We start from the raw sequence: 23,873 nt of genomic DNA, 5'->3' as shown, positions 1-23,873 counted from the left end.
ACTGGTCATGCTATCTCAAATCCATGTACGTACTAGTCATTCACTGGATGATTGAATACTAGTTGTAATCTTGCCATACCCTGAAGACAAATATTTTTAAACTAAGGAGGGAGATCACAATTGGTAAGTAAATATTTAATTGTGCACAATGTAGCAAAATAACACATTTAAAACCAGAACATAATTACTGACAGTGCTTTCGTGGGCTTACATGGTAGACCAAACATACAGTATGTGTAAACTACTGAAACAAAGGCTAGTTTGTCTATTCTAGCATTAAAACATGAGGGATCTTAAATCACACTTAAAAAGGACCAAAATAAGACATTGGAGGTACATACAGATATGACTAATAACAGTCCTAAGATTCAGACTAAGGTTGCATGATTCATGTTCAACCATTTTCTGGCCTTCAACACCAAAGAGTGATCAAAATGTCATCCAAACAATGTTAAAATAATGACAAAATTGGGAAGTTAAGCCTTGCTGCAATACAATCCCAAGTAACATTAAATCTGGAGATTCTTCATATAACAATGAAAGACTAAAAACCATTTAAAGAATAATGTTATGAATCTTGAATGTCTGTAGGGAATATGTGGACAAACATCCACTGAGAAACGTTAGGATAACAAAACCTACATTAGAAAAATTTAAGAGCCAGCCAGACTGCCTTATTTATTAACAAGCAAGAGTCATTTAAAAATAAATAAAACTGCTAAAATACAGCATTTCTCCTAGTATCACCATTAAAGGGATCACCTTTATATACTCCCCCATAGTCAGATCTACGTGTGGATACCATTTTTATGTCTCCGTGTCCAGTATGAAGGAAGTTAGAGGTAGTTTCGCGAGCCAATGCTAACTAGCGTTAGCGCAGTGACTGGAAGTCTATGGGTATCTGCTAGCATGCTAACGCTAGTTAGCATTGGCTCGCAAAAATAAACTTCATTTATACTGGACACCGATACATAAAAATGGTATCCACGAGTTCATCTGACTAAGTAGATAAATGGCCTCATTGCCAAAATCCCGAAGTATCCCTTTACGGTGAATAGGAGGGGTCCCTGACTTGATTAAACTGTACAGGTCCAATCAGTCCCAAAGTAACAGCTCACAACATAGGACAAGTTCCCATGTGACAATTAAAAATAAAAAAAAGATTGCAGGCATAAATATTTATGTTGTCTTCCTGAATCCTTTCAAGATGGGGTAGATGTTTTCAAATGCTTCATAAATTTCTCCTCTCACCTTTGCACCTTGAAAAAAGCAGCAACAATAGTACATACACAAGTTACATTTGACAAAAATTAAGGACAACAAATGCCCCTTCTCTATGTTATTAGGAAAATGAGAAAAACTCACCTGTTAATACAACTTTGCCTGAAACAAATATCAACAGGACAATTCTGGGTTTGATCATTCTGTAGATTAGCCCAGGGAACAACTCTGGTTCATAACTGAAAAATAACAAGAAAAATATTAGGCCTACTTCTAATCTTTGCTCCCAGTACTAAATCACTTTAGAATACCAATAGCAGTTTTATAAATAATGAACAAAATATGACAGAATTCCAAGTATGACAACGCATCTCCTCAGATATTACAGGCTTTCATTTTGCAGTAGTGAAATAGACAAACCTGCTGAACTGCTGGTGAGTTAGTACAAGTCCCTCTAACCGAATGGGGAATTTGACATCACAGCTGCCCACCATGTTCTGAATCTTGAAATCAAGGAATTTGGCTGGGAAGCCCAACTTCTGCACGACTCTGGCATATTTCCTGGCCGCCAGGCGGGACTGCTCTTCACTGGAGGGGAAGGAGGAAGTATGATAAGGCCTTTAAAACAGATGTTTTCATGTTTCCTGTTTTTGAAGATGATACTAACCTTTTGGCTCCTGTGCACACCATTTTCCCAGAGCTGAAGATTAGTGCAGTTGTTCTTGGCTCTCGTATTCTCATGATTACAGCAGCAAATCGCTGTAAGACAATAGTTAAAAAGTTGTGAATTTATTCAATAGAACAACAGTGTCTTGTTGGGACATTCTAGGACCCGAAGCAACATTGCCATTCTAGTTGGCATTTTACCGTGGTCCAATTTCACCTTTCCATGGGCCCTGACAATGATTTGGAAAAAGGTATGTACCAGCAGCAGTTATATAGGATGAGCTGTTTATTCTCGACATAGCTCATCCTATATACAGTGCATTCGGAAAGTATTTAGACCCCTTCACTTTTTCCACATTTTGTTACGTTACAGCCTTATTCTAAAATTGATTAAACATATTTATATTTTTTTCAATCTACACACAATACCCCAAAATGACAAAGCAAAAACAGGTTTAGACATTTTTGCAAATATGTTAAAAATAAAAATGGAAATATGACATTTACATAAATATTCAGACCCTTTACGCAGTACTTTGTTGAAGCACCTTTGGCAGCGACTACAGCCTCGAGTCTTCTTGGGTATGACGCTACAAGCTTGGCACACCTGTATTTGGGGAGTTTCTCCCATTCTTCTCTGCAGATCCTCTCAAGTTCTGTCAGGTTGGATGGGGAGGGTTGCTGCACAGCTATTTTCAGGTCTCTCCAGAGATGTTAGATCAGGTTCAAGTCCGGGCTCTGGCTGGGCCACTCAAGGACATTTAGAGACTTATCCCGAAGCCACTCCTGTGTTGTCTTGGCTGTGTGCTTAGGGTTGTTGTCCTGTTGGATGGTGAACCTTCGCCCCAGTCTGAGGTTCTGAGCGCTCTGGAGCAGGTTTTCATCAAGGATCTCTCTGTACTTTGCTCCGTTCATCTTTCCTTCTATCCTGACTAGTCTCCCAGTCCCTGCCGCTGAAAAACATCCCCAAAGCATGACACTGCCACCACGCTTCACCGTAGGGATGGTGCTAGGTTTCCTCCAGACGTGATGCTTGGCATTCAGGCCAAAGAGTTCAATCTTGGTTTCATCAGACCAGATAATCTTGTTTCTCATGGTCAGAGTCCTTTAGGTGCCTTTTGGCAAACTCCAAGCGGGCTGTCATGTACCTTTTACTGAGGAGTGGCTTCGTCTGGCCACTCCACCATAAAGGCCTGATTGGTGGAGTGCTGCAGAGATGGTTGTCCTTCTGGAAGGTTCTCCCATCGCCACAAAAGGACTCTGGAGCTCTGTCAGAGTGACCATCAGCTTCTTGGTCACCTCCCTGACCAAGGCCCTTCTCCCCCGATTGCTCAGTTTGGCCGGGCGGCCAGCTCTAGGAAGAGCCTTGGTGGTTCCAAACTTCTTCCATTCAAGAATAACCGAGGCCACTGTGTTCTTGGGGACCTTCAATGCTGCAGAAATGGTACCCTTCCCCAGATGTGTGCCGACACAATCCTGTCTCGGAGCTCTACGGACAATTCCTTCGACCTCCTGGCTTGGTTTTTGCTCTGACATGCACTGTCAACTGTGGGACCTTATATAGACAGGTGTGTGCCTTTCCAAATCATGTCCAATCAATTGGATTTACCACAGGTGGACTCCAATCAAGTTATAGAAACATCTCAAGGGTTATCAATGGAAACAGGGTGCACCTGAGCTCAATTTCGAGTCTCATAGCAAATGTTTTTTTATTTGTAATACATTTGGCAAAAAATCTTAACACCTGTTTTCGCTTTGTCATTATGGGGTATAGTGTGTAGATTGAGGAAACAATGTAATCCATTTTAGAATAAGGCTGTAACGTAACAAAATGTGGAAAAAATGAAGGGGTCTGAATACTTTCCGAATGCATTGTAACTACATTTTACTAATTTAGCAGACACTTATCCAGAGCGACTTACAGGAGCAATTAGGGTTAAGTGCCTTGCTCAAGGGCACAGAGATTTTTCACCTAGTCGGCTCTGGGATTCGAACCAGCAACCTTTCGGTTACTGGCCCAATGCTCTTAACCACTAGGCTACCTGACTACAGCTGTACATACCTTTTACATTGTCCATACGAACTATACACACAAACACACCACGTATTTATATTACAGACTGACATTGCTTGTTCTGATATTTCGTAATTTCTTGTTTCTTTATTTGAGGGGGCCGGTAGGATTATTTGTGTATTAGCATTGTACTGTTAGACACACACTGCACTGCTGGAGCTAGAAACAAGCATTTCGCTGCACCTGCTTTAACTCTTTATACTCGTACCCATATACGGGTTAAAAATGGCAGATTTGGGCACTGATAAACACCTAAATTGGAATGCAGTGGCTGTAGAGTAAAACGCTATCCATGATGTCAGAGCTCTGGCTCTGCACTTCACAGCGCTGTATGGGTTCAGAGCTTGAGCACCTCGCGCGACATGACGTTGCCCCCCCATCCCTCCCGCTAATTGGGCAACTATTGCACAAAAAAAAGTCTGAGTGAGGTAAATGCTGTAAATTAAGGGACTATGTAGCTCAATTGGTAGAGCATGGCGCTTGTAACGCCAGGGTAGTGGGTTCGATCCCCGGGACCACCCATGGGGCGGCAGGTAGCTTAGTGGGTAAGAGCGTTGTGCCAGTAACCGAAAGGTCGCTGGTTCTAATCCCCGAGCCGACTAGGTGAAAAATCTGTCGATGTGCCCTTAAGCAAGTCACTTAACCCTAATTGCTTGTGTAAGTCGCTCTGGATAAGAGCGTCTGCTAAATGACTAAAATGTAAATGTAAATACGTAAAAATGTATGCACACATGACTAAGTCGATTTTGATAAAAGCATCTGCTAAATGGCATATTAATTAATATTAATGTATTTTAAAATATGAGATCGTGAGGATTATAATAAATACCGCTTTGATGTCATACAAGCATGCCAAACACCTGTGAGTCCAAATGTGCACTTCACATTTCCATATCATAAAAATCATGTCATATACAGTGTCAACGTTTATGATCACTATGTTTGATGTACAGTTACAAGATGGCATGGCGTCATACCCTGGGTTGTTCTGAACAGAATGAGCCTGTATTGTGAAGAACATTCCCCGCGGCACACGCACCTGAATGCATGACTCCTTTCTATGCGCACCAAAATTATGATCAGTTTCCCTGAATTGCCTTGTGAAAGCCTAACACTGTAGTATGGTATTTTATAACTTATCTAGTCATGTTGGCAATAGAACAGGCTTTCAAATGATGCCCACCTGACCCAGATTGTGATTTATAATGGACCGTTTTTTTATTGCATAAACAACAAAAGTAATTGTGTAATGGTGGGGATGCAGGGCTGTGTTCAAAACAACTACAAGTGTGCTTGCTCTAGTTCCTCAACGGCACAGCTAGGAGAGCTAAAAAAAAAAGCATCTTATAGTTGAAGACGCTTCTTTGAGTCATAAAAGTGCATAGAAATGACTTAGGAACTGAGGACACTTTGGAGAGGTGTGTGGCCACTTGGAGACACCAGTTAGTCCTCTCATTCAAACCCTTGTCATTTTTTGGTCTTATGTTGCACCTACCCAACATTTTCCAGGAATATTCTTATCAGTTAATGAATGTATCCATAGTATTTTCAGATTTCCGTTATCAACAAATTAGGCAAAAATTACAGTAAATGTAAAATGCACATTAAATCAACAGTGTAATGTTTGGATTGAGTCTTCTGTCAGGTGAACTGTTGTGTCCTCACCTTTAGTCTAATAATTTTCCCATAACCTCGAAACTGTTCCCTCTCCATTGCTACCATAGTCAATTCACACGAGTGTTAAGGGTTAACATCTGTTAATCTGGGTATGCAACATAAATTCATTTTGATTTGCAAATGAAAAATAACAATATGCTTACCTTAGGATTGTACTCAGCATTTCTAGCTCGCAGTGCTATTGTTTTCAAGTCAAGTTTGCAGCCCAAGTTTACAGTGGATACAATGTTCCTAAAGAGGGAAGGAAATAAACCATACCATCAGGATGAGAGATTCTCCTTGCTGATATGGTCAGATCACTATTCAAACCATCACTATGGTCAGATCACTATTCAAACCATCACTATGGTCAGATCACTATTCAAACCATCACTATGGTCACATCACTATTCAAACCATCACTATGCTCACATCACTACTCAAACCATCACTATGCTCACATCCCTACTCAAACCATCACTATGCTCACATCCCTACTCAAACCATCACTATGGTCACATGACTATTCAAACCATCACTATGGTCACATCACTATTCAAACCATCACTATGATCACATCACTATTCAAACCATCACTATGATCACTATTCAAAGCATCACTATGGTCACATCACTATTCAAACCATCACTATGATCACATCACTATTCAAACCATCACTATGATCACTATTCAAAGCATCACTATGGTCACATCACTATTCAAACCATCACTATCCAAAGCATCACTATGATCACTATTCAAACCATCACTATGGTCACATCACTATTCAAACCATCATGATGATCACTATTCAAACCATCACTATGGTCACATCACTATTCAACTTACCTACATAGTGGTTGACACTAACAAATTATTCAAGAACACTTACTGTAGCTGTGGGACAATCCCAGAGCTCTCAGAGGCAGGTGTTGCAGGTGTGATGGGTGTCATGGGGGTTAGTGGCGTAGTGGTGTAGAGAGGGGTGTTTCCCGGCAGTGTGGTGGTAGTGACCGTTTGTGAGTGATAAAGTTGTGGTGTCTGTCCCGAGCCCCCTGACACCCCACCCTGCTGGGCCGAAGCCTGCTGTTGCCGATGCTGCTCCTCCAGGAGAGACAGGCTGTTGGTGTTTGTCACAGGTTGGGGAGTCAGACCACTGCCATAGGGCATCATGGGGCTGAAGATGGGCGTTCCAGGCGTCATCGCCCCCTTTAAAAGATGGAATAACAATCCCTCAATTAGGATAGTTGAATCTAAACATTTGAGCAATGCTGTTTCTGTGTTGCCTACAAAAACTTCTCACTCAAATTTATTAGAAGTCAAATGAGTTACCTGCGGGGAGGCAAGACCCTGGAAAGGAGGCAAACTGTTGTTCTGCTCCATGTCCTCAAATTATGAAGCGGACAGTTGGTTCACTGTCTCAAAAGGAAATAAATTCTGAGACCTATGAGCAATTCTGTTTTTGAAAAATTCGACCACAGTCGTGTTGGAACAACAGAGGGTAGCAGCGAACCCCTAAGCTAGCTTCTTTTGACCTGCAAGAAGACAACAATCACAATTGATACCAAGTAACACTACTGTCAAGAAACTTGATCAATGACTGAACTAGACCACATTATGCAGCAGTAGCTAGCAAAAAACTATTACTAGTTAACAAGCCTTTGCAGCCAGTCAGCTAGCTAGCTAGTTACCGCCAGTGATAGCGGCGCACGAACTCTCTTAACATAGCTAGCACTTTAACGTTACACATTGGAATTAAATCCAATGTTGCAATGTATGCAGTTGTATATGTAACGCATGCAACTTCGTGTGCGCGTAAAAATCAGTTTGGCGCAAAAATCGCACCTGACTTGATGATTGGCAGAGCTGGCCAGGCTAATGTTAGCGTAGTATCAACGTTAGCTAGCTTTCTACTTCCATGTCAACACTCTTGTGGTCATTAGTGTTTTGCTCACTAAGTGATGAAGTTGTGAGCTGTTGAGATGGGACAAATATTTCAAATACTCACCACGTCTCTAACTTTACTTAAAATGTCACATTAAAACGCTTTGGATAGCCGCTGCTTTCACTGGTTCATGCACTCACTCGCTCAAAACAGTGACATCCGGTATGATACATCCGGTATGATACATCCGGTGTCAAAGTTCACAAAAATTCACATAATATTCTTGATTATTTTATCTGGCAGGAGCAAAGGCAAAAGTTATCCAAAATTAAAAACAGAAAGTACTGTTCAAGAAAAAAGGGTTGGTATTATGCATTTTCTTTAGAGATGTCTTTAGTGATTTTCTTTGGTTCAATCCCTGCAGTTCAGAAGTGTCAAAGTTCATAAAAATTCACATAATATTCTTGATTATTTTATCTGGCAGGAGCAAAGGCAAAAGTTATCCAAAATTAAAAACAGAAAGTACTGTTCAAGAAAAAAGGGTTGGTATTATGCATTTTCTTTAGAGATGTCTTTAGTGATTTTCTTTGGTTCAATCCCTGCAGTTCAGAAGTTTCCCTTCAACCATTACATTGGTGGTAGCAGAAGGATAATCCCTGGTTTCTGGCCTTTGTCGGAAGCGTTACCCCTGGTTGCATAGGGGTTTGTGTGAACTGTGAAGTGTGCCTCTTTGAGAGGAGTTATGACTCCAGAATACTACCTTACTACAACCAAAAGGTCAGGGCCTGGTTTCCCAAAAGCTCCTTAAGGCCTTCGTAGGAGCATCGTTAAATCTCCGAGCTTTTTCCCAAAACTATCGTTATTAACGTTGCACGTGAAAACGCTCGTGATCTAACGCTTGCCTCAGACCACTCGTCGCACTTTATATACAGAAGATATCCGCTAAACATATAATCACATGGTTTATCCGCCCCTGATACCACGATAACTTCAGAACAAAGTCGACTACAAATAAAGTTGCCAATGTCTTTGCAAATGATACAAACCATCGACGTATAAAAAATGCTTCAAATTAAAACCGAGATGACTGCAATAAAATGTAAATACATTTCATGTTCAATCAATTGAGTTATATTTTGCTACGTGTAGGGTATCTGTTGGCTAATTTGTCTATATTTCATGATGTGTAGCCTAACATGTGCGCAATGATGTGCCAAATCTTGATTTAGTGCATTATTATAGGGTAAGCATTAGAATAAGCCGCCTCGGTAATTGCAGCCATAGGTTGTGTCTTTTTAGGAGCTGATCCGTCCTCAGTATTGTGGAATAATTCTAATGCTATGGTATGATTTGAATGGAGAAAGCTGATCCAAAAGCAGCATTGTCTTTCGAGCCTATCAGTATCGACACGTGCCTCAACGACGCGACGCACTTAGCGAACGTTCGTTCTCTCTGCTTGGTGTTTTAGGAAACGTATGTTGTGCTGCGTTCTCATGCTAGTCTGAACTAGGAAACTCGGAAATGTCCAATTTGCTGATTCACTGAAGGCGTCACGTGTATAACTACAACCAGTTAGCAAGTCTGAAATGTCAGTTTCCTAGTCAGAGACTAGCACTTGAATACGGCATTACAGCTTCGGCGTGTGTAGAAAAGATAAAATCTTTAAAACGCTCATAAGTCTAAATTCCATCGCAATCGGAAACCGCCCCCTGGTCAGTTATGGCACAGGTGGTAGTATATCCAGTTCCAGCTGTCCAAACTCAATCTCTTAACACCCCTATTTGGCTAAAAGTATTTTTGCCAGCCTTAACCAATTCTCGTCTAAGGAGACACTTCCAATCTCAGGACCGATGGCATATATGTTGAGCAAGATTTTTCTTTATACATTTGAATACTGTTCAGACTCCATTGTAATCAAATACATTTTCAAACATTTCATGTCATATATACAATTTAAAAAAGGACACTGACAACATGAGAAAATGAACTACAGGGAACATTTTTATTCTTCAGCAAGAATGTAAAAAGAAAAGCAGGAGATTGGTCCAAAATATGAAAAATCCAGACAAAAGCGGTAGCTTGACACAGCGGCGGGGAATAGGTTGTTCAATCCTTCCTGAGAGGGACTGTCTCTTCTTTGATACCCTCCTTGGTGACGATGCAGATCCTGAGGGCGTCCCCGGTGTACACGTCTCTCTCAGCAGCGGAGATGAAGACATCTTTGACCAGCTGCACAGCCTTCTCCTGGCTCAGGGGCAGGTGCTGCACACCCTCCATGTTCTTGAATCCAATCTGATTGTAAATTAAGAATAAAGACGATAAGGGGAAATACAGTAACAAGGAGATGGTTTGTCCCGAATCAAAGATATCTAGGTCACTAGAATGTCTAGGGTTTCCTTGCCACAGCTAAATTCTACATACACATTTGGCATACAAAAATTCCAGTCATATTGTGCTGTCGAATTAGACAGAGGTGCTTTGAGTTGAACAAAGCCCTCAAAAGATAATAGTGATGCTGAACTTATACCACTTTTTGGTTTCTTTACCTGGTTGTCAAGCAGAGGTTGCAGCATGGCACTCGCTGAGCCTCCAGCTTTGTATGTGTCTCTCTGATAGGATCCCACTGGGTCAAAACTGTAAACAGCTCCTTTACCTGAAAAGCAAAAACAATCCAGTTCAGATTGGAACGTCATAAATAGTGGACTAGACTTAACATATGCAGTGAATACCTTACACATATGGAAACTGAACCAAGCATCTGATAACAGTAATAACAGAAATAGAGCAGGAGATATACCTTCCTCATCCAAGCCACCGATGATGTTGTAAACGTAGTAGGGGAAGAATCTTCTACCATACAGGATTGTTGACAGCATGGCTGCGATTGCTCCACTTGTCATGCTCTTGTTGTTGGAGTGCTTGTACATCTAAAAAATAACATTTCCCATCAGACATTGGCTGATGTTAGAAAATTATACATTTACAAATGCTAATTTATTGTGTACGGCCGTATGCCATAACTTTCAGCTGAACTAACAATTTTGAAAGTAAAAATGATGAAAGAAAGTGAAACAGTCTCAAGACGATCTCACCTTTAATCTTGCATCAATGATTTTGGTAAGAGTCAAGCAATCCCCATGGAATCCACTGCAGCCTATGACAGTTGTATTTGTCCTGTGAGAAATGAAACAAAATGTATTAGTAACAGCACCGTAACTTAGTGGTCAAATATTGATGAACATCTAATGTATTATGATGTTCACAAGCGTAATCCATTTTCATTCACCACCATTTCAACTTATTTAGTTTGACCAAGACTGCATTTAGATTTATCATCTATCATGTCATTAGATAAAAATAATTGACAAGTCACTTTGGCTGAGCTTAGACAGGCAGCCCAATTATGAAAATGTTTTCCAACAACTGTTTTTTTGACCAATCATGCCCAATTAGTGAAAAAAAAATATCAGAATTGGGCTGCCTGTCTAAACACAGCAATAGGGAGGCAGTTAATGGGGTTAAACCACACCATGTGACAATCTGCCTTCGCTCATCCTTGGGAATACAGTTGTGTGGACTTGACTTACAATTTGTAGCATTTTGGAGAATCACGGCTGTGGATTGAATAGCCTTCACTCAGACGGGTGTCTGAGGCCACAATGGCAAAGTCTTCACCGGCAACAGCAAGCACAGTCCTGGAAACAAACAAAAAAGTCAAGTGTAAGTTGACATGATGGCCTAACAAACAAGTTGGTTAGTTTTGGCAAAACCTACTGTAACTACTAACTGAAATCGAAACCAGCTAAACAACATGTAGTTAAGTCTTGTTTTTCACGTAGTTAACTACGAAAATATTATCTTGATTAAGTGTTAGCTATTTACACCATGACACATTCTTAGTCAGACACTATATCAGTCACTGTCCATTCTGCAGAACAAAATGATGCACAGCATTAGCTAGGTAGCTAGCTAACGTTACTGTAGCTTGCTAACATTTGGGCTACCTAAACTAACGTTAGTTGGATATTGACGCTTACCCTCCGTTGAAGGAATATGGAGAGAATCGGTGCTCTACTGGTCCAGTATAGTGATACTCCTTCATTTTTCCATTATCTCCATAAACTTGTGTATTAAACATTATGCCGGTTGACAAGGAAACTCAATAAACTCTTCAGCTTGCTAAAGACAAATGGGAAATCTCGCTGTATCACTGCAATATGGCGGACGGATATGGTTCTTCTTCTTCAACAACCTACAAAACAAAAAGTTGTCTTTCCTACCACCCACTGGCTGGAGTCATGGAGGGAGTTCGAAAAAGCGGTGAGGGAGGAGCGCCACTCTCAAATCGAACAGTGATCTGCGCAGCTCAGCCATGTTATCAACAAATCAGCAAAAACAACAATGTTAATAAACAATTTTCAAAAAAAAAATCATTGGTAAGGCAGATAAAGCATTTTTAAATAAAAAACGAATCACTTTAGCATATGAAAATACCGAATCCTACTAATTACGTCACTTTTGTCTTGAGCCGACTTCGCCGTCGGCCAGAAAGGGGCACCTGGCTCACGCCCGGGAGGCATCCCGGTTCCAAAACGAATACACAAGTGGGTGTATGGAAATCGAACAGCTAATTGTGCAAATTTGTTACCACTCAAGACCGTTTTGCGTGGCTGCTGGGGTGTATTCATTACGTCTTACAACGGAAACCGTTTAAGAACCAAACGGAAGCAAACAGCGCAAACGGGAACGAAACTGAGAGGGACATACCAGAATTTGGCCAATAGAAAGTCGTTTTCATTGCGAAACGTTTTCTGTTTGGAGTAAACGTTTTGCAACAGAATTGGCGTAATGAATACAGCCCTGATGTGTCTCTGTTTCAGTGTGTCTTCGACCGCAGAGATGAGGGTAAGCCATTTCATTTAGGCTAACATTTTGCGATTCACTTTGAGCTTCGCCTTTTGTGTAGCTACCGGTGTCTACGTTTTTCGTAGATGTATATACTAGCTTTTTATTACTGTATAACGATAACGTGGCGATCTACCAAGCTAGTTAGCCTTTTACCTTAGCTAGCTAGCTAGGTAAGTTAGCCTGGGGACCAGACAAGGAGTTTGGGCTATTCCAAGCTTTGGGACACTACATCTGGAGTCTGTGTATTCAGCCTGGTCTCATATACTAGACGTAACATAATAAATAAATATGGACGCCTCAAATTTGTACGATATGTTACGTTTGGTATGTATGGTTCAGTGTTTAATTGTAAATCGGGAGGTGCTGGAACAAAAAGTGTACATGAGAGGGGGGTGACCTGGGGAGCTCTGCAGTACCAGGAGCGCATTACTTATTTTTTCCTCACCTTTATAATAAAGCATTGCATGCATATCATTGCATTTGCGTAGTGGCATAGAGCAGTAGAGTAGAGGCAATTACAGAAGTTGCACACATGGGGAACATTTTAGTAGCCTAGGGTCAGGGGAAAATGTGACTTTTATAAATGCATTTCATGCAATTCTATGTCATTTTACATGACTGGAGACTTTGGCAGATACTTTTTTAATACTGTAAATGATCGAAATGACAGACTACTTTGACACTGACAAACTGAAAATCTGAGATCAATAAAAACAACCTTGTGTTGAATCCAGCAATAGCCTAGGCCTAAGTGTGTGGAGACATATATTGTAGGCTACAATATGAGGAGGAAATTATAGTCCTAAAAATGGTTTCCAGTTTCACAGACTCACCCAATGATGTGCAGTTCAGTCACCGGTGATGGCCGATGCGTTTGTGCCAAAAGCCTATATCTCTTTTTACTTTGTAAAACAATATTTGGAAGTTGATCAAATATTTTGTTAGCCTACAGCAGACAGATTGGTATTTTCAGCTGGAGCCATTTACTTTCTAACCTGTGTTTTCCCTCGATTGTATTTGAAATATTGCGTAAGGCCTGTTTTGTCTGCGTGCTGTTTGTTCACTGACAGATGTGCCATGCATTCCCGACTGTAGGCTATTCCTTGTTATTGCCTTACAATCCACAGCTAGGTTATTTTTTTAAATAAGCTGTTGATCCTCTGTGGCTAAATTGTAGGCATTTTCTTTGTGTAGTAGGCTATTCTGAATTATTTAATTTATTTCTGAACAGACAGCAGTAATTCTATAACTTTGGCAAATGTAGTTCAATTTATCATGGGTGCTGCAGCACCTCCAGCACCCTTCCCACGGCTATGATTCTATAAGGACATAAATGATGAAGTGAAACGCTGGAGAGATGAGTTGCAGGCTCATGTCTAACACTGCAGAGAGAGGGAGAGAGATCATAGAAAGTGAATCTCATTCTAGTTCTGTGAGAGATACAGGCCCGCTTCTCTCTCTCTCACCACAGTGATGGCCATGCGTTGGTCTATATTGGCTACAATGTGGCGCAAATGTTTTAACGAAAAGGCAACTCGAATGAACTTTGATTGCTTTTATTATAATTTTTACATAGTAAAAAGTGACAATTAGTTTTCATGCCACGAGAGGTACCGGATCCGGCCAAATAGGTTCCGGAACGAAACAGTCCCAAACGGAGAGGATCCGGCTCAAATTAAGCACTGGTATGGTTACATATGACAGAAAGTTACTTAAGGCAAAAACGGAAGGAGGGTGGTTGGTCGGGGTGGGCATAAACGCAAACGTCTAGCAACCCAAAGGTTGCATGTTCGAACCTCATCACAGACAACTTTAGCATTTTAACTAAATAGCAACTTTTCAACTATTTGCTACTTTGCGACGACTTAAACATTTTCAGTGAAAACTGTTAAAAGTAGTTATTGTGCATAGCATGGAGTTGTATGGTTTGTTGAACTTTGCAATCATTGGTATTTCTTTTGTTACTACCGTGGAATTACCCATTTATAAATACCCCATCTGGAACATGAGTGTTTGACAATTGTAGAGGACCTGAGAGGACCATTTCCAGAATCAAACACTGTCATGTTCCAGACGGTGTATTTAGAAATTCACTGTCTGGTCCCCAACCAGAATTTCTGGAAAACCAGGGAATTTATTGAAAGTTCCCAGGAATTTTGCAACCCTAGTCGTAACACGGTAAAGTTCAGGCCAGAAGGGGTCAGTTTTCCAGCTTTTCTCAAATACTATTTGTCCATTACCATGTCAATCAAAGCATGAAAAGAAACGTAGACAATTCCCCGGATGTTGATGCTAACACATTAGCTGTAGGCACCCGCAGCTCCCCCGGGACTGCCACGCAGAGCGCAGAAGAAATATCAGCCCATGGAGAGAAGCACGAGATTGAACATCACTCAACTTTCTAGAGTTTTCCCTGTTAGTTAACACTATCAATATTTCCCTTTACTTTGGCAATTGTGATCGAATCAACACAATATTAGCCACTTTCAATGCAACATACCGAAACAAAACAAACTATGCAAGAGATTTTGTTTTAGGCTCAGCCGGTACTCTACACAGACTAGTGCGGCATAACCAATCAGAGCTGCAGTAGGCCTATATGCAAATAAACCATTGCCATATATGGATCTGTGACATTTACTTTGAACTGGACTGTGTTTGGGTCATTGACATGATGTGCATATTTTGGTGTCCGAATGAAATACTTTCCAAAATCAACAACCAATTTATACACATTTTATGTTATGTAACTATGCCCTTTCTCTTTTATTGAGTCCTAAAAGAGTTAATGGTTAAATGTGAGAAAAAAAACTGTCACCTTCGGTGCTCTAAAGTTAAAAAAAGTCATACTGTCCGAAGACAAATGCAATCTATATAAATGTTAATAAAACATCTAAAATCATAACAAAACTGTAAAATGATTATTCTTGCATGTTTTTTTTAAGGGTCTATTGCACTATACGTCTGTATGGGTAAGACATTTTAGGCAGAAAGGTTTTAAATACTTTTGTCCGGAAAAATAGCCTTAATGATTATCATTCGGTACTCATGTGACAGGATGTGACATCATTAAGATGCCTGTGAGATACCCTTTGGTTAAAAATAAAGGTTAGCAAGTATCTCATAAATCTTTGATACGTTTACATTTCCACTACTAAAAACCAATTAAAATGTTGAATTATCTGTAAAGCTTATTTTATTTCGATACTCAAGATACATACTTGATGTCAAAGTCAAGTGTTCACATGGGTGCATAAGCAGTTGCCTCTAAAACATGTTTATGTGAGAAAAGTAATATGGTGTAAGCAAAATGATCATTCGGAGTCACCAGAAATTCCAGTTACACCATATGACTAAACGGTTGTACTGAATGTCAATATGTTTGTCTTTGTATATTTTTTTTGTACACACAAATACATAATATTATCTCCTTTTCAAGTAAAAACACACATTTTTGTCGGATAAGGGTATTTTATGTCAGTTTTTTTAGTTTTATAGTATAGCACATCAAGCAGCTAAAACTGAAAATAAGTTTATGTAAATAACTACTATCCTATATCTATCTATCTATCTATCTATCTATCTATCTATCTATCTATCTATCTATCTATCTATCTATCTATCTATCTATCTATCTATCTATCTATCTATCTATCTATCTATCTATCTATCTATCTATCTATCTATCTATCTATCTATCTATCTATCTTAATTGAGAGTCAATTTGCAGATGCCTTTATCAAGCAAATGCTTTATCGTCAAGACACAGATTACTGCTGACTCAGTTGCAAATTTGCCACAGAATTCCAGGCGTTCCACTTTGGGGGGAGTAGACAGCAGGCTACGATCCATACAAGTGTTGTGTACACATCAGAGGGAAGCCAGTCCTACGCCACCATATCTGACTCCCTTAGACATGATGAGAGAGCAGTATGGGCTCACCTGGAGCCTGTCCTAAGAGATGTCAAGAACAAGAATCCACAAATCATGACACTCCACATGATGAGCGATGGTCCCGTCAACCAATACAGAAACAAGAAGAACATGTACCTACTCAACACTGCCATTTATTTACGGATTCAAACAAATCACCTGGAACTTTTCAGAAAAGGCCTACGGGAAGGGGGCATCAGATAGCGTGGGTGGGGCTATGAAACGTTGTACAGACAAACACATTCAACGTGGGGAGGGTGTGCAGACTCCCAAGGAGCTCTTCCAACTACTTGAAGAGTGGATTGAGCATCAAGTTCTTTTGGATTATAGATGTCACTAAGTATGATGAAGCTGTGCCAAACAACCTTGCTGGAGTCAAAGGAACCATGAAATTGCACCAGGTCACCTCCACAGTGGAAGGGAAAATAAAACACCATGAAGTGTCTTGCTTCTGCAGCAGACCAAGCATCTGCAACACCTGTTTCAGTGCTGTGCCATCAGGACAACACCATCACTGAGGAACAGCAAGATGAAGCTGCAGCTGTGTCCAAGTCAACACTTGCTGAAAGTCTAGGCAGTTTTGTCATTGTCAGCTACGAAGATTGCCCCTTTGTGGGCCAGGTGCTGAAGGTGGTTGGGGAGAAAGTGCAGATCACTTGTATGCAGCAGCATGGAGTGAGGAATGTTTTTGTCTGGCCCTCTGTGCTAAACATTACCTTCTACTATGAAGGAGATGTGAAGTCAATGATCATTGAGCCCGAGCCGTTGAGCTCAAGAGCATCTGGGCTGTCCGACACAGACTGGGATGCTTTCCTGTCACACTAGTGCAACAACATCAAAAACACTGTTTTAAGAATGCAAGTTTGATTATTGTCAACTTAAATGAGTTTGTGATACAACTTGTGATAATTTCTTTGTTTCTTGAAATTGTAATGTAATGTAGAAAAACTGTTTAATGCATTTTATATGTTTATGTTTGAATGTTGAATTATTGTTAAATAAATTCATCATAATGCATCATTTTAATCCTGTTTTTAGAAGTCCATTGTCATGTTCATGATGAAATGTTTCTGCGTGATTATCATTTGAGTCACATTTTTTGTATTTTATTAAGCATTAAAGGCTTCATTGTTGTTGAATAGGAAGCCATGTTTACTCTTATTGTGTGTGTGTTTGATTAAGATGGAAACAGAGAGAGAGATCTGCCTAAAGAATTACACCATAACAAAATAGTAATGCGGTGCGACTAGCAATGATCATTTGGTACAACCAGTGTTTTTAATGTTAAAAAACAATTATATTATGTTATTGTCTCAAACATGCAGAGAGAAGCTCAGTCTATAAGAGAAAATGCATTTCTGTAAAATGTTATATGGTTTTCATTTAACAGAAGTTGTAGTTGACAGTCATTCAAAATGAGGGTTCCTCCAGTGAAAATATATTTATTATACTGTAACTTATAACTTCTTTAATGTTGAATATTTGAGACCATGCATATATTCATATTTTACTCTTCTTTGCTTGAAATAATGGTCCGAAAACCTTTTTTAAATTTGTATTCATGGTTGCACCGAATGACTTTCTTTAGGAGGTCAATTTAACAATCGCATAAAAAAACAACTTTTTAACAATTATTTTTTGCGACAAACCCTGAAAGTGCATAGGTAACGCTCAAGGGAACATAAAAAGTATTTAAAATTAAATTGTTTTCCCTTTTCACTTTTTTTTCACTTTTTAAAACCTTATACGTCATTGACCCGTTTTAAAGCTGTGGTTGTGAGTAGATGCGCTTGTTTTGAGATCAAAGCCAGAGCTGCATGTAGCCACCTGTGCACATTTGTTAATATCCTTTGCTAGTTAGTGAGTTATTAGCCCAGTTATAGATCATTTGTAGTCAGCAATAGGGGAGTGATTGCTTCCTACAAGAGCACAAAATGTGCATTTCTAGACATCTTTGAAAAGTGTGTCAGGTAAAGAGCTTTTTTTTTGTCTTAAAGTAGCAGTGTTGTATTTTGAGACAGGCTTGAATAAGCTAAGTAGCCAATAGGCAGAGGGTAGCATAATGTGTCTGATTCTCTGTAATAATGGTATGGGAATAATAATGCATTTTATTTTGTAAAGTGGTTTCTTGCATCAAATAACACAACAACATTTTCAGTCACTTCCTTGTCTGAAGGACAAGTGGATAAACAGGTTAATGTCAAGCCCTGCATATTTTTTTCCAAAGTCTAATGGAATGTAGGCCTACATTGAACACCACACATTGGCTGCTTCTGTAGGATGAATGATAGAACAGCTATTTCCATGTTAAAATGTTATGGGATGCATTTTCTCCATTGTTTTTGATGATAGGCCACTCTGGTAGGACTACATTATGATCAAATAGCCACATTAGCCTACTTGGCCACTGTTAAAACTGTAACTTAAAGCGGGTACAGCCTGTGTTCACAGTAAAAAAAGAAGGTAACATTGGCTGTAGGCCCATTCGTTGCAGCCGTATTCATGATGTACGTATTCCATATTCATGATGTATAATACACAGTGAGGCAACGTTATCAACTCACCTAGCTGACTTGCTAAACTATATGTAACAAAAATATAAACGCAACATGTGAAGTGTTGGTCCCATGTTTCATGAGCTGAAATAAAAGATCCCAGAAATGTTCCAAATGCACAAAAAGCAGGATTGTCCAACAGAGCTGTTGCCAGATAATTTTATGTTCACTTCTCTACCATAAGCCACCTCCAACGTCATTTTAGAGAATTTGGCAGTACATCCAACCTGCCTCACAACCGCAGGCCACGTGTAACCATGCCAGCCCAGGACCTCCACATCCGTCTTCTTCACCTGCCGGATTGTCTGTGGAGGGAGAAGGAGGGTGCTGAGGAGTATTTTTTTAAATATTTAATTTTGTATTTTTTGTTGTTGTATATTACCCCCTTTTTCGTGATATCCAATTGCGATCCAATTACGATCTTGTCTCATCGCTGCAACTCCCCAACGGGCTCGAGTCATGCGTCCTCCGAAACATGACCCGCCAAACCGTGTTTCTTAACACCTGCCCGCTTAACCCGGAAGCCAGCTGCACCAATGTGTCAGAGGAAACACTGTTCAACTGACGACCGAAGTCAGTCTGCAGGCGCCTGGCCCGCCACAAGTAGTCAATAGAGCGCGATGAGCCAAGTAAAGCCCCCCTGACCAAACCCTCCCCTAACCCGGACGATGCTGGGCCAATTGTGCGCCGCCCTATGGGACTCCCGGTCACGGCCGGTTGTGACACAGCCTGGGAACGAACTCGGGTCTGTAGTGACGCCTCAAGCACTGCGATGCAGTGCCTTAGACCGCTGTGCCACTCGGGAGGCCGCTGAAGAGTATTTCTGTCTGAAATAAAGCCCTTTTGTGGGGAAAAACTCATTCTGATTAGTTGTGCCTGGCTCCCCAATTGGTGGGCCTGGCTCCCAAGTGGGTGGGCCTATTTTATTTTATTTTTATTTTATTTCACCTTTATTTAACCAGGTAAGCCAGTTGAGAACAAGTGGCCCGCCCAGTCATGTGAAATCCATAGATTAGGGCCTAATGAATTTATTTAAATTGACTGATTCTTCTATGAACTGTAACTCAGTAAAATCTTTGAAATTGTTGTGTTTATATTATTGTTCAGTATATTTGTCATTTATGTTTGTGTTTGACAGCATATCACAGTGCGAAAAGCAGCTGATGGCCGTGTTGTTTTATCCAAGTGCCAGAAGTACCAATTGTATCATTGCCCCTTCTGCCAGCCCTCCATTTTCAAGCCCCGAGACTATGCCAGTGTGTCGGCACACATTGAGTCTCACAGATTGAAGGCTGTGCTGCATAGAGGTAATCACGTACAGTGATGTTACACTTAGCTACACATACTAACCACGTGAAGCCTTCCATTCATTATGCTAGTTTAGCACATGATACCATGATTATTATAAACCGGGGAACTTTGGGTCCTGGATGCTGATCGTTTTATTTTCTCTATTTCAGAGTTCACAATATTCATCTGCCATTTGGAGTGCAGAGCAGCAAAGCATTTCCACTGCCCATACTGCCCCAAGACCTATGTAAATAGGAGTGATTTTACCAAACACATTCCACAATGTGAGTCAGTACGTGGGCGAGCCCCAGGTGCAACTGCCAGAGCCCCAGATGTAACCAGTGCAACTGCAAGAGGCCCAGATGTAACCAGTGCAACTGCGAGAGGCCCAGATGTAACAAGTGCAACTGCGAGAGGCCCAGATGTAACCAGTGCAACTGCGAGAGGCCCAGATGTAACCAGTGCAGCTGTGAGATGTCCAGATGCAGCCAGTGCAGCTGCGAGAGGCCCAGATGCAACCAGTGCAACTGCGAGAGGCCCAGATGCAGCCAGTGCAACTGCGAGAGGCCCAGATGTAACCAGTGCAACTGCGAGAGGCCCAGATGCAGCCAGTGTAACTGCGAGAGCCCCAGATGTAACCAGTGCAACTGCGAGAGGCCCAGATGCAGCCAGTGCAAGTGCGAGAGGCCCAGATGCAGCCAGTGCAAGTGCGAGAGGCCCAGATGTAACCAGTGCAACTGCGAGAGGCCCAGATGCAGCCAGTGCAACTGCGAGAGGCCCAGGTGCAGCCAGTGCAACTGCGAGAGGCCCAGGTGCAGCCAGTGCAACTGCGAGAGGCCCAGATGTAACCAGTGCAACTGTGAGAGGCCCAGATGTAACCAGTGCAACTGTGAGAGGCCCAGATGTAACCAGTGCAACTGTGAGAGGCCCAGGTTCAGCGTGTCCAGCTGTGAGACCTGCAAGCAAGAGGAAAATCAAATGTCGTAACTGCAGTTTATGGCTTAACAAAAATAACCTGACGAAACATCAACTAAGGAAGCATACATCTGCTGAGAAGGACATTACAGCTCACTCCAATCTCAAGAGTCAGTGCTTTGTCCAGGACAATTGGGTGTTTGCAGAGGATCAACACATTTTCCCTGTCTCTCCTTCTCCTGGTGAGCAGCAATACATAATATATACACTGAGTGTACCACCATTAGGAACATCTTCCTAATATTGAGTTGTATCCCCCCCTTTGCCCTCAGAACAGCCTCAATTCGTTGGGGTATGGACTCTACAAGGTGTTGAAAGCGTTCCACAGGGATGCTGGCCCATGTTGACGCCAATGCTTCCTACAGTTGTGTCAAGTTAGCTGGATGTCCTTTGGGTGGTGGACCATTCTTGATGCACACGGGAAACTGTTAAACTTGAAAAACCCAGTAGCGTTGCAGTTCTTGACACACTCAAACTGGTGCGCCTGGTACCTACTACCATACCCCGTTCAAAGGCACTTAAATATTTTGTCTTGCCCAGTCAGCCTCTGAATGGCACACATACACAATCCATGTCTCAATTGTCTCAAGGCTTAAAAATGCTTCTTTAACCTGTCTCCTCCCCTTCATCTACACTGATTGAAGTGGATTTAACAAGTGACATCAATAAGGGATCATAGCTGTCACCTGGACAGTCTGTCATGGAAAGAGCAGTTCCTAATGTTTTGTACACTAATATTTACAAATGCCAATACCTCACTCACTCATGTTTCAGTACCAGCGGTGGAGGGAGAGATGGGAAGGATGTGTCCATTCTACGCCGAGGATACCCACTGGGCACAGATGTCTATTCCACGTTGATTCAACAACGTTGATTCAACCAGTGTGTGCCCAGTGGGTAGACACATCTTCCATGTCTCCCCTACTCCTGGTGGGCAGCAATATACACTTACCTCACTCTTGTCCACCTCTTTGTGTTATAGTGAAATGCCCCTTAAAATGTCTTTCAGCGCTCATTCGGGAAATGCTTACCAAGCAAGAGGTGATACTGGAACAACAGACACTCATCCTACGACTGTTACAAACAGGACAGCAAAATGGAGCAGAATATGCGATTGAAGAAGGCCTTCTGCCGTTGAAGGATCAGCAAGGTCTCCAGAGCCTGGAAACTGATCTTCAGGGGGCTGACTTCAAAGTTAAACTGGTGAGTTTCATTCCACTTTGTATCTTAAGCTCTTTTTGAGAGATTCAATGGGAGTTTATGGGATTAAATTAATTGTTCAGTTAAGCAAGACAAAAACATTATTATTTATGTCCACAAAAACATTTTTATGAAAAGGAAAAGGCTCCCTGTAAAAACGTTTCAACTTGATGTAGGATAAAAGCTTAATGTTTCGATGCTCAGAATAAGCATACGTGTTTCTTAAAACCATATATGCTTCTCTCACCTGGGGAAAAGCGGCAGTCAATTGTGGATATAAATTGTATGTCAATTGATACATTATTCAAATGTATTTTTCCTTTAGATTAACCACTTGAGCCTAATTGGGGGATGCGATGTGAAAGATGCTGTGTGGCGTTTAATGAGGCGCACAATTTCCAATGCGCTGGCAAAAAACATGAATTGGAGAGGAGTAAATCGGAAAATCTCTCTTGCATCCCTTCAACTGAGAGAGGTTTTGATTGGTAAGGATTTCTCATATTTACAAATGTCTCATCACGACACAAATAGCCTGCAATGCAATTACCATTACATTTTACAGTATTCCGTTCTCCCTGTTGCAACTGCCTTTTCACATCTTTGAAACCACTTGTGCTCTTGTTCATTAGCTGTTGTCCGGAAGAATCCGTTAACATCTAGAGCGTCCGAAAGTGATGTGGAGTCGGTCATGAAAAAGTGGTTGCAGCTGGCGGCATACCGGGAAGGAGGAAGAAGGAGACGAGACAGGAGTGTGGCAGCCCCTGTGCCATGATGGACTTGGGGAAAAGGGTGTATTTAAGTGATAGTGCCCAAGAAGCCGTGGTTTGGATGATATATTTGTCAAGGGCCGGCAAACCGTGCCAATATAACCTCCAAATCACGGCTTGGAGGGCATTATCACTTTTATGCAACGGTTACTGACATATTCAAATAATGATTGACATATTTTCATTCAACTTTATTTTGATGAATTTATTCATACTATTTCCTTCCTTCCATGAGATATAGTCCCGACACAAATCTAAGCTGCTTGTTGCCAACCAAGCCAACTGGTCATTAGTTCTATGTGTTCTATGCCAAGCTATCTAAGCTAAATGGCTATACTAGACAAAAGAAAGATATAAGGATGCTCTGACGAAGGCATAATTGCCGAACCACGTTAGCCTGCTCGGCCAAAAATAAAATGGTGAAATGAGGTGACGTTTTTTTGTCCTTATTTTGGAGTGCCGCTGTTTCCCAATGTTCTTGACCTTGGGATTTCATTTGAACTGATTTTAATCAGTGAAACAATACATTCACTTTGTTATTCCCCGCAGCTTAGCTAGCTAGCTAACTAGTTGTTGTATGTTACTATGACAACCAGACCAACTTGCTGTCTGTCTCGTTCGGACACTTTCTATGATACGGTGGAGATCGCAATTCAAAATTGAAACAAATCTCCGCTGTTGAAAACCAAATGCTAGGCTAAAAGATACTGGAAATAATGTCTAGATGCGAACTCAGTCGGGG

The 23,873-nt window shown here is 41.0% G+C and overlaps 3 protein-coding genes across 5 annotated transcripts; 1 reads left to right on the top strand and 2 right to left on the bottom strand.

Moving 5' to 3' along the window:
• Window positions 1-865: 865 nt before the first annotated feature.
• On the bottom strand, window positions 866-7,738 carry LOC121577937 (TATA-box-binding protein-like). Of its 2 annotated transcripts, none has more exons than XM_041891934.2 (8): window positions 7,627-7,738; window positions 6,951-7,033; window positions 6,511-6,827; window positions 5,782-5,869; window positions 1,889-1,980; window positions 1,642-1,809; window positions 1,366-1,460; window positions 866-1,259 (listed from the first exon to the last, which is right to left on the bottom strand). In XM_041891934.2, exons 2-8 carry the CDS (start codon window positions 6,999-7,001, stop codon window positions 1,180-1,182), a joined length of 891 nt encoding a protein of 296 aa, XP_041747868.1. In that variant the 5' UTR covers window positions 7,002-7,033; window positions 7,627-7,738; the 3' UTR covers window positions 866-1,179. The 2 variants fall into 2 exon arrangements, with proteins under 2 accessions (XP_041747868.1, XP_041747858.1); XM_041891924.2 differs by having other exon boundaries at window positions 6,951-7,153; window positions 7,627-7,737.
• Window positions 7,739-9,481: 1,743 nt separating this feature from the next.
• On the bottom strand, window positions 9,482-11,743 carry LOC121577915 (proteasome subunit beta type-1-B). The gene is made up of 6 exons (XM_041891905.2): window positions 11,541-11,743; window positions 11,091-11,198; window positions 10,596-10,677; window positions 10,301-10,430; window positions 10,050-10,156; window positions 9,482-9,795 (listed from the first exon to the last, which is right to left on the bottom strand). The coding sequence occupies exons 1-6, from the start codon at window positions 11,639-11,641 to the stop codon at window positions 9,610-9,612; spliced, it is 714 nt and encodes a 237-aa protein (XP_041747839.1). The 5' UTR covers window positions 11,642-11,743; the 3' UTR covers window positions 9,482-9,609.
• Window positions 11,744-11,986: 243 nt separating this feature from the next.
• Window positions 11,987-23,559, top strand: LOC121577900. 2 transcript variants are annotated; one of them, XM_041891896.2, is made up of 7 exons: window positions 11,987-12,408; window positions 20,038-20,206; window positions 20,360-21,085; window positions 21,116-21,346; window positions 22,174-22,367; window positions 22,690-22,849; window positions 22,994-23,559. In XM_041891896.2, the coding sequence occupies exons 1-7, from the start codon at window positions 12,352-12,354 to the stop codon at window positions 23,134-23,136; spliced, it is 1,680 nt and encodes a 559-aa protein (XP_041747830.1). In that variant the 5' UTR covers window positions 11,987-12,351; the 3' UTR covers window positions 23,137-23,559. The 2 variants fall into 2 exon arrangements, with proteins under 2 accessions (XP_041747830.1, XP_041747820.1); XM_041891886.2 differs by having other exon boundaries at window positions 20,360-21,346.
• The last annotated feature ends 314 nt before the right edge of the window (window positions 23,560-23,873 follow it).

Source organism: Coregonus clupeaformis, chromosome 1 (genome assembly GCF_020615455.1).
Source record: "Coregonus clupeaformis isolate EN_2021a chromosome 1, ASM2061545v1, whole genome shotgun sequence".
NCBI lineage: Eukaryota > Metazoa > Chordata > Actinopteri > Salmoniformes > Salmonidae > Coregonus > Coregonus clupeaformis.
This window is presented reverse-complemented; position numbering and strand designations above follow the sequence as displayed.